Consider the following 17,624-nt stretch of genomic DNA (forward strand, 5'->3'; position numbering starts at 1 on the left):
CAATTGGGGCTGATAAGTCCATATTTGAAAGAAACTGGTGGTAAAGTGTCTCTGGGTATTTAAGTACAAAACATCAAGAAGACAAAAACACACTCTCAAACGTGATTCCATTCCAGTCACCAAAGAATATCATATATTTTAAAACAGAGGTTTTATTGCTTATTTAACTTATAATTAGGGACAGGGAAATCAAATAACAGGAACAAACTGAATCTTCTGGCATATTTGAAAAAAGTTCTGGTTAACTTTAAAAAAATACTACTTCATTATGGGGAAGAAAAAAAAAAAGGAGTGACCATAATAGAAAAGATTCTCTGCTGAATATTGCTATGTGACTACAGTAGTCTTAAGTTTCACATTCAAGGAAGAAGTAATTGAAGTTGAAAAATTAGCTAAGTTTGAAGGTTCAAAATATGAGTTTTCATTTTTGTACACTTCAGCGCTTTGTGACTCCAGATGGAAGTAGAAGAGCCAAAACACAGTGAGATACCCTTTTCTTGTGATCTCTCTAGCCATATTGTGGAGGGAGGAAGTAATGGAAATCTTGTGAGAACTTTTTCTTGTGACGTTTCCAGCCAATTCTGGGAACATAAGGTGGAGAAAGATCCACATTCTACCATAGGTTATTCTATCATAACCTATGAACCATCTGAAGTTCACCCACCACTACTTGTAATCCATTAAAAAGAAAGAAAGAATTCAGAAAAACAACAGCAGTGGCTGACGAGTTCACCTGGAAAGCATTATCAATGGAACCACAGTCAAGCTTTGCCGAATATTAACACAATAATGCAAAGGACTGGTGCTGCCAACCCTGCAACTGCAAGGACCCCCAAGACAGGGTCCCCACCTATTCAGGGGCTGTGTATACTGTATTAGCTGCAGTGTCACAGGGTCTGGAGTATGAATTGCTTCATGCTGACTAAGTGCCCTATAGCACCATCTTTGTTTTCAGAGCCCCATCTGAAGTGAATTCAGAGAGGCTTACAGATATGTTTGAACAGACACAGATAATACAGTGCAGGAAAGTGATACAAACTTATTAGTGTTATGAATTACTGCACACCAAAAATGTGACAGGCTTCATTTAATAAAATTTAGGGCCATTTTAATGGGTGAATAAAATATGACACTTTATTGAATGTAACTTAACAGAAAATGTATTATAGATTACTTGGGCATCTTTGTATATACAGTAGCACTAAGTAACAAGAGTGTAATAGGAATTGCAATAATAACTAACTGTCTGGGTGATTTAAAACAGGCGAACTGTATGGTGTGGTTATAATTTGTTGCTGATCTCTTTTTAGGCTGACTGCAGAGCTGCTACGACTCCTCTGTGCTGAGTCTCAAGTCAAAGAGCAAGTGAAACTGTATGAAGGAGTTCCTGTCCTGCTCAGTTTGCTCCATTCAGATCATCTCAAGCTTTTGTGGAGTGTAGTTTGGATTCTGGTACAGATTTGTGAAGACCCTGAGACTAGTCTGGAAATCCGTATTTGGGGCGGTATCAAGCAACTCCTTCATATATTACAGGGGTAGGTCTTCAGTCTTCAAGATCAGTATAATTGTCAATGAATTTGCCTCCTATTTTAAGGTTATCGCACAACCATTTGACCATATACCAATGTATAAAAAAAGCTTTCATCTCCTGCTTCTGACTGTATTTGCAGACCTTGCGTACTGCAGAAATTACAAGAAATTCAGGTGGATAATTCAAACTTCAATGACTATAAAGTGTATTTTTTTTTCAAATATAGTATGCTTTTCAAAAGTATAACATGGCTTTGCTGTGTTAAATCAATTAAATAGAGATAAAATATATAGTTACTGTCCATACAGTTTCCATGTTCATAGATTCATAGATACCAAGGTCAGAAGGGACCATTCTGATCATCTAGTCTGACATCCTAGATGATCAGAATGGTCCCTTCTGACCTTAGTATCTATGAATCTATGAACATGGAAATTGTATGGACAGTAACTATATATTTTATCTCTATTTAATTGATTTAACACAGCAAAGCCATGTTATACTTTTGAAAAGCATACTATATTTGAAAAAAAACACTTTATAGTCATTAATGTTGATTAGGCAGGTAGAAAGAGACATCTATTTCGTTATTTGGATTTATGAATTTTTTTATAGTGTCTTACATTTTCAGTCTAGTGATAAGACCATGGGCCTTAATTTTCAACGTGACTAATGATTTTGGATACCTGAGTGTTTGGATGCCCAACGTAAGCTATTTTCAAGGGGCCTAATTTTCAGAAAATCCTCTAAAAATCAGGCCCCATTAAAATATTTGTAGTTGGGCACCCTAAATCAGTACTTGCTTTAGTAAATTTAGGTTACAGTTCAAACTCTTCCCAACAATGTCTTATTTGAAACTATAAAGGGGGCTAAACTGTTTACCCATTCACTGTGTGGTTTATATCTGATGCTTTTGATGTGAATTTGAAATGTGTACGTGCTTTTTACGTTTTTCATTGTGGAATGTATGTAGATATAGAGAATAGAGACAGAAATAGGAACCCAGGCAAATTTCAGAAATGACTAACACAGATGTTTATTAAATATTTATTTTACGCTGTGATTTGTTTTTCCAGAGATAGAAATTTAGTTTCTGATCATTCTTCTCTTGGGAGTTTGTCTAGTGCAAATGCAGCAGGGAGAATCCAACAGCTTTGTTTGTCAGAAGATTTAAGTCCTCAAGAAATACAAGAAAATACTTTCTCCCTTCAAGCAGGTATGTATATTGGGTCTGATCTTCCATAGCTTTGCTCTTTGTAGAGTTATTTATACCTGTGCAAAGTGGGGCACAATGTTATCAGATCAGAATGGTGTCATTTTACCCTCACTCTGCAGAGGAGGAGAATCAGGTCAGCTGTGGGGTTTTTTTAGATGTGCAATATCAATGTATTTTTCATCACAAAATGAAGGAAGAAGTATTCAGGAGCTCAACTGAGCTTAAACTCCTGCTTTAACTCGAGAAAATTTTAATTCAGTTATTAAAGTTTTACTTCATATCCAACTTCAGTGTACCAGATTACTCGTAAATAGCCTTGAAAGGATTAGATTTTTATACGTAAATGTTGGTAAACATCAACTCTACCATACATACACAAACTGACAACACATATTTCCATCAATAATAATCAAAATTTACAGATAAGCCAAATAAGAAAAACGCTGCTTGAGAACTTATTAGAATTTGATTTAAAGATATATACGTTGTATATTTTGACGTCACGTTGACAATTTGTGTTTTAACTGTTATAAAGGTTTAACTTTTAAAATCTCAACATCTACTGTCATTAAATAATTGTCTGACCGCCCCCCCACATTTATGACCCTTCCCCCATGATTTCCTGAAGCTATGAAAATGTAAATAGCTAAAAACTGAAAAAATGTTTAAAACCCATAATTACACAACTGTGACAATTTAAATTGATAAAAATTTTAAAAATGCTTAAAATAAACATTGATAATATCTGTCAAAATTATTAAATACAAATTGAGTTCTGCCAAGCCTACTCATAATGCGCTTATCCTAAGGATAATACATTAGAACTCGTTTAGACATTCAGTTTCACTCTCAGATCTCAGTAGTGCTGAGGTGACATTGCTTAGTAGGTCTCAGTATCACGGTCCTCTCAAAGAAATAGCATGCGCTTAACATCAGAGTCTGTCTGGGACATATTTCTGATATACTTTTTATGACTGCTTCCTTAATATTCCTAGTGTAAATCAGTGGGAGGTAGGCACCTAACTTGCTTAGTACTTTTGTAAATTCTGTTAAGCACCTATCTGCATCTTTAGGCACCTAAGTACCTTTGTGAATCTGGCCCTGAATATTTATATATGACTTTTTATTCTAGCTTGTTGTGCTGCAATTACAGAACTAGTGCTCAATGACACTAATGCTCACCAGGTAGTACAGGTAGGAAGACTTTATTCAGTTTAAGTGTATCACTGATATCATTTTCATATCTCTGGTTTATTTACTTATGTCTCCTTGTGCATTTTTACTGGTGGTTTATAACTCTCGTAAACTCATAGACAGTAAAGCCAGACGGGGCCATCATGATCATCTAGTCTGACCTCTTGTACAGCACAGGCCCCAGAACCTCACGGTAATAGGCCCATAACCTCTGGCATTGTCTTTCCCCCTTAGAGCTCTTCTTCCATCCTGGTTTGATCTCCCTGCCAGTCCTCCAAGCACACCGTCACTGGGGCTCTGATGTCCAGTCCCAAACACAGGCAAGATTTCCCACCCCTACAGCAGCCTTCTAGTCACACTGAGCTTTATTTACCAAACTCACGTCCTGCAGGAGCCTTTTTCTTTTTGGCTAGCACTAGCATAGCTGCAGCTCCCTGGGCTTCCCCTTCTTAATGCAGCCACCTTCTGCTATGTATAGAGAATTGCCGGATTCTCCTTAGGTGGGTCTCATTCCATAATCAGGGTTGACTTAGCCCCAGGCTCTCCAGCCCACAGGGCAAGCCACATTCACCTTTGCAAATTCCTGATTTTGTCCAAGGGAGTCATGTGGAGGTGGGAATAAAGCGTTTCCAGCTGTACATCCGGCTTAGAAGTCACCCTGGCCTGCAGTTGCAGGGGAGGACAGCCAAAGGCATGCATCCACAATGTATCTTATTGCCCTTATGAAAGTAGTACAGTATATGTAGGGTGACTATATTTCCCAAGGAGAAAATGGGACACCTGCAGCTGCTCACCCGAGGCGCCCCCCCATGCTGTTGCCTGGTCACTGGAGCCCTCCTCCTCCCTGCCCTGCATGAGGCTGTTGCCTGGTCACTGGAAACCTGCGGGGGGCTGGCATCTCCACTTGCCCTCTCCACACCGCACCCCACTTTTTTGACAAAAGTGGACATTCGTCCTGTTTACACTTGCCAAGTGATCAAGTCAGCAAGGGCAAATGGGACAAATGCCTCCTTTTAGGGGGGGAAAAAAAAAGACAGGACAGACTGGACAGGGCTTAAAAAAGGGACTGTCCCAGCCAAAACAGGACGTATCGTCACCCTAAATATATGGCCCCAGCAAGTGTGTGTTGCTGACTTCAGGTACATACTAGCTAGGACGTGCCCATAACTGGCAGGCTACCCCTCCTTGGGGGCTAACAATGCCTAGATGTTATATAGTGCTTTTCATCCATAGGTCTCAAAGCACTGGACAGGGTACACTGATGTGCATGCCATCCACTTAAATATTATGGGTCTGCTTCTGCTGAAGTCAAGTGCAAAACTCTCAGGAGCAGGATAATACCTTATGAAGGGACCCTACTTTGTTGCTAGTGTGGTTACCAGTATTGAACAAGGATGCAAAATGCCTATTTGTAGACATTTGGCTTATTAACTCTTATTAGTCACTATCATATAATTAATTTTTAGGCAGAGCTCATTAAAAACTGGCTGGGCAGTATGGCCAATATTACTATATTTTAGTGTATAAGTAGCATTGCTCAGATATGAGTTTCTTTTGGTTAACAACTATCAACTCATAAATCTATTTCCTTCTTTTTGACATATTCAGGATAGAAAATTTTTTTCGTGGAATTGACTGACAAACATAAATTCTAAGGCTTATGAACATTCTGACATTTCATCGCTGGGCTTGTGGATTTTAACAAGTGACATCATTTTAATTGGCTAGAATTTATGGTTCTAAAATGGTTTTAATTAGTGGACTCTTGTATGGATCCGATGTACACGCCAAGATGCTCCAACTCAGTAATTAATGCCAAATAAAAAATTCATAGCCATCTATTATATAGTAAATTTTAAGTCAAGACCATAAATGATACATGAGTGAAATCATCAATACATTCACTTTAAACCCAGAGTCATAGCTAAAGGGAGTAGAGCAGGGGTTCTCAAATTTCATTGCATTGAAACCCCCTTCTGACAACAAAAATTATGACACGACCCCAGGAGGGGAGACCAAAGCATGAACCTGCCCAAGCCTTGCTGCCCCAAAGCCCAAGAGCTTCATCCTAAAGCATGGAGCTTGTAACCTGAGCCCTGCCACCCCAAGCTGAAGCAAAAGCCTGAGCCCTCGGCGGTGGGGCTCGGGCTTCAGCCCTTGGTAGTGGGGCTCAGGCTTCAGCTTCAGGCCCAGGTGGTGGGGCTTGGGCTTCAGCTTCAGGCCCAGGTGGTGGGGCTCGGGCTTCAGCTTCGGCCCAGGTGGTGGGGCTCGGGCTTCAGCTTCAGGCCCAGGTGGTGAGGCTTGGGCTTCAGCTTTGGGCCAGGTGGTGGGGCTCGGGCTTCAGGCCTGGGTGGTTGGGCTTGGGCTTTGGCTTTGGGCCTGGGCAGTGGGGCTCTGGCTTTGGGCCTGGGCCGTGGGGCTCGGGCTTCGCCTTCAGGCCTGTGCCCCAGCCAGTCTAACACCAGCCCTTGCAACCTCATTAAAATGGGGTTTCGACCCACTTTGGGGTCCTGACCCACAGTTTGAGAACCGCTGGAGTAAAGGGAAGGAAAGTTCTTAGATAGAATAGGCACAGGGTGTTGGAATACTTTAGGTGCCTACTGGGCAAGAAGAGGAGTGGAAAAAATTAACTCCTTGTATAGCTTAAGCACTCAGAGGCAGATGAAGATTTATTGGGACCCTGGACACAAAAAGGTTTTAGGCCTCCCACAACCCGTTGCTATGGGACCCCACACCCTGCTCTTCTTCCCTCCCCACCCCCAAGGCCTTGTCCCCAGCCAAGCTAGAAGCCAGAGCCATGGCTGCCCAGGGAGTCCAGGCCATTGTGATGAGCCCTGGACTCTCCACCTGCCCTGGGTGCTGTGCCCCTGGCAGCTGGAGGGTTCAGGACTCCCCGCAGCACCTAGGGCTCACATGGTGGCTCTTACCATGGCCCGGCACTGGCTCCTGGCCTGGCCAGGAGGCAGGGCCCCAGGGGGAAGAGGAGGAGTGGGGGTCGGGGCCTCAGGGGAAGAATAGAAGCAGGGTGTGTGGTCACAGTTCTGTCGTCAGTGGCCCATCCACTTCTATCCAGGTTTTAGCACTCCTGTGGGGGACCCCTGGATATAGGCTCTCTGGGTCTGTAAATTAATCTGCCACTGTAAACACTAGAATTATAGAAACCATATAGGTTTAGGGAACCATTTTTATCTGAATCTTACGTTATCTTAAGTGGAATTCATTTTTTTGTTTTTGTATTTAAGTCAGATTAAATGTTAAAAACAGTACATCTCTTTTTGTTGTTAGTTTTTTTTTTAACTGAACTGCAACATGATTTTCACAGAATCAGATTGAGGATATAGACATATATCCAGTGGTGAGCTGGAGCCATTTCGCTAAAACCGGTGGTTAAATTTAGAATCCCTTTTAGAACTGGTTGTTCCGCAAGGGACAACCGGTTCTAAAAGGGCTTCTAAATTTAACCGGCCAAAAGTTAACCCAGCCCTGGAGCACACAAGGGGAAAATTTGGTGGGTGAAGAGCACCCACCGGCAGCTCCCTGCTCCACCCCTGTCCCCAGCTCACCTCCGCTCCACCTTCGCCTCCTCCCCTGAATGCGCCGCTCCGCTCTGCTTCTCCACCCTCCCAGCTTCCCGCGAATCAGCTGTTCGTGCAGGAAGCCGGGGCAGGCTGAGAAGCAAGCGGCGGCTTCCCGCTCAGCCCAGGGAGGAAGAGCGGAGGTGAGCTTGGGCAGGGTGGGGGGCGCAAGGAGGGCCGCCCGCACCGCAGTATGTAACCCGGGGTGGGGGGCGCAGGGGAACCGCTCCTCGCCCAAGCTCACCTCCGCCACCCTCGGCCTGTGTGAAGCCGCGGCCTGCTTCTCAGCCCTCCCCATCTTCCCGCCGAACAGCTGATTCGTGGGAAGCCGGGGGGGGCGGACTTGGAGAAGCAGAGCGGGGTGGTGCGTTCAGGGAAGGAGACAGAGGCGAAGCGGAGGTGACCTGGGGCTGGGCACGGGATGCGGAGCTGCCCGTGGGTGCTCTACACCCACCAATTTTCCCCGTGGGTGCTCCAGCCCCGGAGCACCCAGGAAGTCGGCGCCTAAGGCACCACTTTTGATGTGATCAGTCGGGGGAGCGCCCGCTCCCCCGCCCCTAGGAGTCAGAGGGACCTGCCGGATGCTTCCTGGGAGCTGCCCCAGGTAAGCACCGCCAGGACTCCCCACCTCGCCCCCCGGCAGATGCCTCTGGCTCTTAGGGGTGGGGTGGGCACCCACTACGGTGGCCCATGAGACCCTCCTGCCCAGTTCTGGGAGCAGACAGGGGAGGGGGGTGGATGGGGCAGGAGTCCTGGGGGGGCGGCGTCAAGGAATGCGGGGGGGGTTGGATGGGGCAGGAATCCCAGGGGGCAGGGGTGGGCAACGACCCCCTCGTGGGGTGAGGAGGGACCCCGTTGTTAAGTTTTTGGCAGCTCATCACTGCATATATCCAAAACTATCACATAGGTTTTTATTCCAGTTCGGGGCTTTTTTGGTGCATAAATCTCTGATCATGACATTCCAAAATGCACAGTGGATGATGGCAGCTCCAGTGGTGCAATCCTTTTGACTTCAGTGCAGCTCAACACAGCTTCAGGGTCCATCTACAAAGGTTCAAGTGCAGGATCAGTTTACAGTGAATGTAATGATGGTTTTGCTCTTATGCACATTTCACTGATACTACCTTAAAACTTAGTGTATAATAGATGGCCAAGAACTTTTCAAATTGACATTAACTTCTGAATTGTTTACATGAAGTAACATTTAATTTTGTTTGCACTTTCTGTCCTAAAGGAACACTAACATTGATGACTTTCCTTTATGTTTCTTTTCCAGGAAAATGGGGTATATACAATAGCAAAACTGATTTTACCAAACAAAGAAAGGAATGCAGTAAAAGCTAATTTATTACAGGTAATTCTCTTTCACGTTGAAAGCTTTACACAGTCTTTGAAAATTTATCTTATGATTTTTTATTTTATGATATTTTTTAATATAGAGTAGCAACTTTGTTAACCACTTTATTAAAAAATACATGAAACGAATGGCAGATTGCTATACCACAGGAAAGTAAAAGTCAAATCATGACCTTGTGTGTGTTGTTCTGCTATAAAGCACTTTATGCTTCTTGTACCCTATGTAACATAGAAAAACATGGATATTTAGGCTATGTCTACACTGGCAAGTGAAAGACAAAACTTTTGTCATTCAGAAGTGTTAACCCCCCACATCCCTGAAAGACAAGTTTTGTCAATGATAGGCGCCAGTGCTAACAGGGCTTTATCAGCAGGAGTGCTCTCCTGCTGACAGCGCTACCACCGCTTATTGGGGGTGGAAGTTTTTTGTCGGCAGGAGAGCCGACAAACAGCGGCTACACTGCGCACCTTTTAGCGGCACGGCTGTAGCGGCACAGCCGTGTTGCTAAAAGTTGCGTGGTGAAGACATAGCCTTAGATGTGATGAAATCCCACTTTCCATACAGCCCAGTGTACATTCTCCCTTTGTCATGCCTGTGGATTTCACTGAAAGCTGATAAACACTCGGCACAATGGTACTGATTTCAGTTCTTTTGAGTTGGAGCACCTTGCTGTGATTGTTAAATAAAGCACAACATTTACACAACATTACATTACTTTTACACAACATAAAGTAATGTAATTTAAAATGCAGGATGATCAATCTTTGTTTGCTAAAGATCGGATGGCTTCTGTGTTTGTTATGAAATTTTATGTAAATTTATTGGTTAGAGTCAACCCAGGTTGGTAGTGACCAATACAGTAGTTGTTAACTATCTGACAGCTATTCTGTGGCCTCTGAGAAATGAATTTGGTGTCTTTCTGTTTTATAGAGTGTAGCTGTCCATATCACTAAAATCATCACCATAACTGTCACCTAATAGTTACTCTTAGTAGAGAGGGAAAGATGGATATTCTTATTGCCTTTTCCCACAGTAGTCCTTCCAGATCAGGCTTGAGACACACTGGAGAAGTGGTTTGGAAGTGGATCTTGCACTGCTGATGTATGCTGCATGCTCTCTTTTTGGATTAACAGATCAGACTTCAATGTCAAATGTTAGCTAGTGCCTATCATCTGCATTAACGTTTTTTTTATAATACTTAAATTAATTTAAAACTTTTTGTAACATTATCCTTTGAAGGAAATTAAAGAGGGAGTAAATTTATATAATCTTTTTATGAAACTAATCTAATGCAGTTAGGCATCTGTGTAACAATAGCTTCAAATATATACACATTTTTAATTAGATTAATTTACCAAGTGTGTTGTTAACTCCAATTTAGTACTTCAGCATAAAGTTACAAGAGATTATATTTTACAATAGATCATGAGTGAATGTAGTATGATTTAAATATAAGGTGACATCAGTTATTTAGTAACAAGAGTTTTATTCTGATACACTTAACAGAAATCCCACCACATCCAGGAAAATGATAAGAAATCTGTCTTTAATCCAAACCATGTTTAACATCTCATGCTGCTTTTCTATAGTTCCTTTCTCATAATTATTGATTTCCAGGATATTTGTGAATTTTATGAATTCCATGGGTTTATTTCTTACAATTTGGCCCAGTATCTTTGTCTTGCTAATCAGTCTCTTCATTCTTTCTATTTCTTTAGGAATCACAATTCATTATTTGGGGAGTAGTTATGATATCACAATCATCATTTCCCCATTCATTCAGTATGTAAAGAATATGCTGCCTTAAATCTGAAGCTTTTTACCGACATAAAAGTGTTAAGCTCAGAATATTGCTGTGAGGAAGGAAAGTAGTAGTAGTTTCATTTTACAGGTAGGAAATAGATGAATAGGGAGGTAACTGACTGTCTGTGGGAGAGCTGTGAACGGAGGACAGATCTCTTGATTTTTAGTCCTGTGCTTCAGTCATATAACCCTGATTTCTTCCTACATTAGGGTCTAGTCACAGTCACTAAAAAGGGGAACCTTCAAAGTAATAACTATGGTTCCAATCCTGCAAGTTACTCCACACTGACAGACCCCTTTGACTGTGTCGGTCTCAGAAGAATATTGGAACTACAACACCGGATGTTTATCCTGTGTTCAAAGGGCAATTATTTTGGAATAAGAAAAAACAATTCTCTTTAAAGAAGACTGTTTCCTAGCAGTATTGGTGATTCATGTCCTGCTTCCCTCAAAAATAGTGGTTAGCTTTTATCTCCTTCATTGTTTTGCAGTCATTACTCAGGCAAAACTCCTAACGTCTGAGTAAGGACCACTGGATTGGACCCATAATAGGATTTTTAGTCACAAATGTAATCTAACAGTTTGAATATTATTTAGATCTATATTATTGTTTCCACTGTTTTAGAGTCTTGGTAACTCATTTTCCTTTGTCTTACACATTCCAGCCATCTTTGTTGGTTAGCTAGTTTTTGCATTGGCTTGGATAGAAGGATATAGTTGGAGAGAACTCAAGAAGAGTTACCTAAAAATCTCTGTATTAACTAAGAGACTCTAATTTCACCCATGGCTGTCATGATTCTTTTTTTAATGTTTATTTTCTCTAATAGTGATTATATAGAAACTCAGCTATGTGGATAATTTTTTGTAAACTAGATCAAGTGTATTCTTATGGCTGATCTTCAGATTATTGTAGACTTAGGGCTTTTTGTTTGTTTGTTTTTGTTTTTGTCTCCTGTTGACATTTTTAGGGCTCTACACTTCAGTTTCCAGAAAAAAGTGCCAAATTCTGCTCCCTGTTACCCAAGTGTAACCCCATTGACTTCCATTGGACTGCACTGGAATCATCGAGCAGAATGTGGCTCAAAGACTTCAGTAGTGCAGAAATAAAATTATTCTGTGTCTAATGTAGCTATGCTGATCCATAGTTTTTTTTAAAGAGGGCCTGCCCACATTGGAAATACAGCATGCACTGAAGCAGATGGCTTGTGACTAAAGTGTAGAAATGTTTATTTTTGGTTTATTGAGGATGATTACCATGCTAATAGCCTGGCCTACTTAGTTACTTAAATATGAAGGTTAAAAAAATACGTTTAGGGTCCTTGCTATTTTATGAGCAGCGTTTTAATTTGTACATAATTTGTTATTAATTGAAGCATTTCTCCCACCCCAGTGTTATGCTTTCAGAGCCTTGCGGTTTCTCTTCAGTATGGAAAGAAATAGACATCTCTTTAAAAGGTATGGTAATAAAATGCTACATGGGACTGCATTTGTAGCATTTACAAACCATTATTCAGGTAAATTCTCAATTAATGTCATGCTCAGTTTTTAAATGTAGTAATTGATTTCCAGAGAACAAGAAAAAGCAAACAATCAAGATCTGAGAGTGCATATCCTCCACTCTTCTCCACAGCCGCAAATGGCTGGCTGTGCCTGCAGTTGAACCATTTGCAGTACTGCTGTATGAGGCAGGATTTAGAGAGTTAGTGGAGGGGGCCTGCATCATAGGAACTCTACTGAACTCTACAGAATCCAGCCCTATAGAGGCTGCTCTTGTGTTCCCATGTAGCAAGCTTTGGAGCAAGCTGGAGGTAGAGTGAAGTTAGGACTGTTGCATCTGCCACTGTGTAGGTCCATCAGCCTTTTCCCAGAAGATTAGCGTAGTTGCATGAGAAGCAACATGGAACCTCAGAACTACAGTACCAGATATGGAGCGGTTGGGGAGGAGTGGATTCTTTTTTTACCCACCCCTTTTGAGAACTGATCCTACATCAAGCCTGTTTACTTGGGCTGGGTGCTGGGATATATGACCCTACATGAAGAAAAATGTCTGCGACCAATAACCATCTCTACTAGAAATGTATTGCCAGAGTTTTAACAGAAGGTTAGAATATGAAGGTCACGTGTAACCAAATGCCTAACTGTGGCATAAGAATGACAATCAAACTGCAAATTGGCTGTGTTTTGGTAGTTCTTACCTATCCATCGCTTGTTATCGAAAGACTTAAACTGATAGAATTATAAACATACACACACACCTTTCATCTTTTATTTTAATAAAGCTGATTTGCCAGTTTTCCTTTTCCTGGAAGGGCTCCAGCCTATAAAGATTGTACGGTACTACTAGGGCTTGAGTTGTGACTGCGCCATTTCCTCATCCTTCGTTTTGCAACTCCTTTACAGTTCCTGATTTCCATTCCTCTCCCTACCTATAGCTCCTGTTGAAAAAAGGAAACAACAAAACACCAACCAAACCTATAACTAATGAGGCTTTGCCAATTCTTCAATATTTTAATTGGCTTGTGTGTTGTAAATCCATTCCCTACCCTTTGTCTGTTTTGTGTCTTTTTGATTGTAAACCATGGGGAAAGGATTATAGCCCCAATCCTGCACATAAACAGGTATTAGTCACATCATTGAATGCTCTACTGGAAGTTGCAGAGATAATACAGTGATGCGGCAATATAAGAACCTATACAGAATTGCATAGATACACCATTGCATCCAAGGGGAGCTCCATTGACTTCAGTGAATCTCTACCTTTGTCTGGAGTAGGATCTATGTTTATGCAGGAGGCAGCAAAATGATGTCCCAATCCCAGCTGGGACCTTTGGAAGTTCTTATAGTCCCAGATGGTGACTATTTGTGATTAGGAACATTTGAATGGCTGGCTAATAATTATTTAGAAGGTTATAAAATAAGTAGTAGCAATACATTAGTTAAAGTCTTCACAGTGTGTAATCTGTTATGAACACTCTCTAAATTTATAAAAATGTTAAATGTTTTTAGACTCTTCCCAACTGATTTGTTTGAGATCTTCATTGATATTGGACATTATGTTCGTAATATCAGTGCTTATGAAGACCTGGTATCAAAGCTCAATTCATTACTGGTAAGCACAAAGTTTCCAATTTTTTCATCAGGTTAATAAATAACTATTATTTTCAGTTTGCTGCACATGTAAATCATCAAAATTGCATATTTTTTAAATTTTATCATTAGGAGGAAGAACTCAAGCAAATTGCTGAAAGTATTGAAAGCATTAATCAGAATAAAGCACCATCAAAATACATAGGCAATTATGCGATTTTAGATCATCTTGGCAGTGGAGCTTTTGGAAGTGTTTATAAGGTAAACTTGCTTTTTGATATTAACTAACAATTTCCAGATATTTCTCTGGTTTTTTCCACCATTTTTTAGGTTTATTGAGAATCTGTTTGACACCATTTGTACCTGTAAAAATGGCCAATATGTTTCTCAGAACAACAGTGATCTTTATTACTACTCTTTTTTCTTTGTATTACTTTTCATAGATAGCAATTCTGTCTTTTAGAAAGTGTGACAAATCTGTGTAATCTGAAAGGATTCACACCACTGTTTCTGCAAAGCGCCACACAGAGCATCTATGAAGTCCTTTAAAACATCTAAGCAAACCCTGCAGGACACTGCTAACTGCATCATTGGTCTCCAACACTTTTTAGCTGATATCACACTAACTACAGAAAGAATAATTACTTTAGAATTTAAGGTTTCAGCGTGGTAGCCGTGTTAGTATGTATCAGCAAAAACAACGAGGAGTCCTTGTGGCACCTTAGAGACTAACCAATGTATTTGGGCATAAGCTTTTGTGGGCTAAAACCCACTTCATCAGATGCAACTGAATTGAAGAGAGAGATTTAGACTTAGTTAACTCACCACATATATATGATTAATGTCCTTTCTGCCCCCATCCTTTTTTGTTAATTTTTACACAGTTTTCCCCCTGTAGGTTAGAAAACATAGTGGCCAAAATCTACTAGCAATGAAAGAAGTCAATTTACATAATCCAGCATTTGGAAAGGACAAAAAAGACAGAGACAGCAGTGTAAAGAACATTGTCTCTGAATTAACAATCATTAAAGAACAGGTAAGTGTCATAAACCCTTCACTAGGGGACATTTTCTAAAAATTTCTCACCATTACTAAAAGCAGCTGGGCTGTGTTTTTGGGAGCCTTACTGTATATAGGCTGCCATCTGCTGGTGGTGGTTTTAGTCTGATGAACAAAATATAAAAAAAAATGCCAGTGGCCCAACTACACCACTCCAAACATTGCAAACATTTCAGTATCAGCAGCACTGTAAACAAGCCCTTATTGTTACTTGGAAACTCTGAGATTGTTAACTGATGTATTCAACAATTTAAAAATATTCCTTTAATAAAGCATAATCTGTTAGCAACAGCCTAATGAAAAGTTGATCAGTGTTTCTATTCCATATTAAGTTTTCATGGCTTTGAAATCGTCAGATTTTAGTCCGAAAAAGTCACTGCTGTGACTTATAAGTTCTCAAAATGTGATTTTTAAATTAAAAACAATATTGAATGCAAATCAGATTTAGGGTTGTCTGTTGAAGCAAAGGGAACTTTGTGCAGGTTTACTGGCTTTGCCCCACTATTTCTTTGCTCCATTCCTTCCGCTGTTAGGGGTTAAGTCAGAATCATCTTGTTTGGTCTTCCACTTCCTGGTTTTGCTGGGGAAGGAGAGTAATCTTCAACACCATTTTTTGGAATATACCTTCCCTCCAAGTTTGAAATTGGGAGAAGGGGCAACAATGGCTCAGCCAACCCTGTCAGTTCCTAGAGTGACTGAGATTGGGGAGTCCTTATGCCATCTGTGCAAATGGCAGGAGGAAATCCTGTCTGCTATGCCCCATATAAGGCAAGGGCACATTTATCAGACAGAATTAGTTACAACCCTCTGAAATCCAGAAGTTTTTTGGAATACAAGTTTCGGAAACTTTTATAATATTTGTCTAAAACTATTGCTATTCCGCTTAATTTATAGATTGATGTTATCAATATTGTGCCCTCAATCTAACATTAATTCCAACTGTCTATTTTTTTTTCATTGTAGCTTTACCATCCTAATGTTGTACGATATTACAGAACCTTCCTGGAAAGTAAGTAAAAACTTAGCGACTAAAAACCATGTTGTTTGTCATGAAGAAATAATGGCATAATAAAAATACTTAGTAGATCCAGGAAAGATCCTATCCAACTTGAACAGTAGGACCTAATTTTCTCTTAAGAACAGCACTATAGCTCCAACAGATTTAGACCTAAGTGTTGGTTTAAATATTGGCTACAGCAGACTGTAAATAACAATAGTTATTATTTATATTGATTTACATTGCAATAGCACCCATAATGTGCTAGGCCCTGTCCAAACATATAAGAGACACCCTGCTCTAAAGAATTTACAGTCTGAAAAACAAAATTCAGATGCTGGGGAAAGAGAGATCATAATACAGGGTGGTGACTGATACATGAATTATTCATTCCCTCCCCCTTTTTGTATGCATGAACTATAGGCAGCTGTCCTCCCTGGCTGTTGTTATTAGCTATCTAATTTGTAGGTGTTGCAGCAGATGTGATTCTGAAGAATGAATTTGAATGACAAGAACAAGAGTAGTCATTAAAATATATTTGCACATACAAATAATTTAAGTAGATTAATAAAATAACAATCATATATGTATATTTTGACTAAGATCATGTTTTCTGTGGATATGCTGGATTTATGAACGTAATATTCTTTTGGGATTACCATTTCCTTTTGTTGTGCATAGACGACAGGCTGTACATAGTAATGGAGCTCATAGAAGGGGCACCGCTGGGAGAACACTTTCATTCTTTGAAGGAAAAGCAACAACAGTTTACAGAAGATAGAATATGGAATATATTTATACAAGTAAGGACCTGCATTTTAATTTATAACCTTTCTTTATGAAATTTGTAGAGTCATTTGCATATGTTGGACTAATAAATTTATAAAATAATACTTATAGTGCTGAAGCACTAAATGTCATAAAATGTGAACATAATTTTATGTGATTTTATTTGGGTTGCAGTTAAAATTCTTTATATGTCTTTTTGTTTTGAAGCTGTCTCTAGCTCTTCGTTACTTGCATAAGGAGAAGAGGATTGTCCATAGAGATCTCACTCCAAACAATATCATGCTGGGGGATAAAGACAAAGTAACAGTTAGTAAGTGGAATTTCTGTGGCCACACTGCGTTTCAGCCCAGTTCACCTTGTTCACCAAACTTCAAGAGTAGACAAATTAGAGGAATGGGCCAAAAGAAATCTGATGGGGTTCAACAATGACAAGTGCCGAGTCCTGCACTTAGGAAGGAAGAATCCCATGCACTGCTACAGACTAGGGATCGAGTGTTTAGGCAGCAGTTCTCCAGAAAAAGGCCTAGGGGTTACCGGGGACGAGAAGCTGGATATGAGTCAACAGTGTGCCCTTGTTGCCAATAAGGCCAATGGCATTTTGGGCTGTATAAGTAGGGGCATTGCCAGCAGATTGAGGGGCGTGACCGTTCCCCTCTATTCAACATTGGTGAGGCCTCATCTGGAGTACTGTGTCCAGTTTTGGGCCCCACACTACAAGAAGGATGTGGAAAAATTGGAAAGAGTCCAGCGGAGGGCAACAAAAATGATTAGGGGACTGGAACACATGACTTATGAGGAGAGGCTGAGGGAACTGGGATTATTTAGTCTGCGGAAGAGAAGAATAAGGGGGGATTTGATATCTGCTTTCAACTACCTGAAAGGGGGTTCCAAAGAGGATTAATCTAGACAGTTCTCAGTGGTACCAGATGAGAGAACAAGGAGTAATGGTCTCAAGTTGCAGTGGGGTAGGTTTAGGTTGAATTTTAAGAAAAACTTTTTCACTAGGAGGGTGGTGA

General features: G+C 40.6%; 1 protein-coding gene across 3 annotated transcripts in view; it reads left to right on the forward strand.

Moving 5' to 3' along the window:
* Window positions 1–17,624, forward strand: part of NEK10 (NIMA related kinase 10) — a 178,153-nt gene that overhangs the window by 41,092 nt on the left and 119,437 nt on the right. For all 3 annotated transcript variants that reach the window (XM_043509011.1, XM_043509009.1, XM_043509010.1), the window contains 11 exons: window positions 1,311–1,535; window positions 2,608–2,747; window positions 3,880–3,941; window positions 8,793–8,870; window positions 12,067–12,131; window positions 13,683–13,785; window positions 13,896–14,024; window positions 14,662–14,799; window positions 15,786–15,831; window positions 16,501–16,622; window positions 16,816–16,918. In XM_043509011.1, coding sequence (XP_043364946.1) covers window positions 1,311–1,535; window positions 2,608–2,747; window positions 3,880–3,941; window positions 8,793–8,870; window positions 12,067–12,131; window positions 13,683–13,785; window positions 13,896–14,024; window positions 14,662–14,799; window positions 15,786–15,831; window positions 16,501–16,622; window positions 16,816–16,918 — 1,211 coding nt within the window. The remainder of the gene's footprint in view (window positions 1–1,310; window positions 1,536–2,607; window positions 2,748–3,879; window positions 3,942–8,792; window positions 8,871–12,066; window positions 12,132–13,682; window positions 13,786–13,895; window positions 14,025–14,661; window positions 14,800–15,785; window positions 15,832–16,500; window positions 16,623–16,815; window positions 16,919–17,624) is intronic.

Source organism: Dermochelys coriacea, chromosome 2 (assembly GCF_009764565.3).
Source record: "Dermochelys coriacea isolate rDerCor1 chromosome 2, rDerCor1.pri.v4, whole genome shotgun sequence".
Classification (NCBI taxonomy): domain Eukaryota; kingdom Metazoa; phylum Chordata; order Testudines; family Dermochelyidae; genus Dermochelys; species Dermochelys coriacea.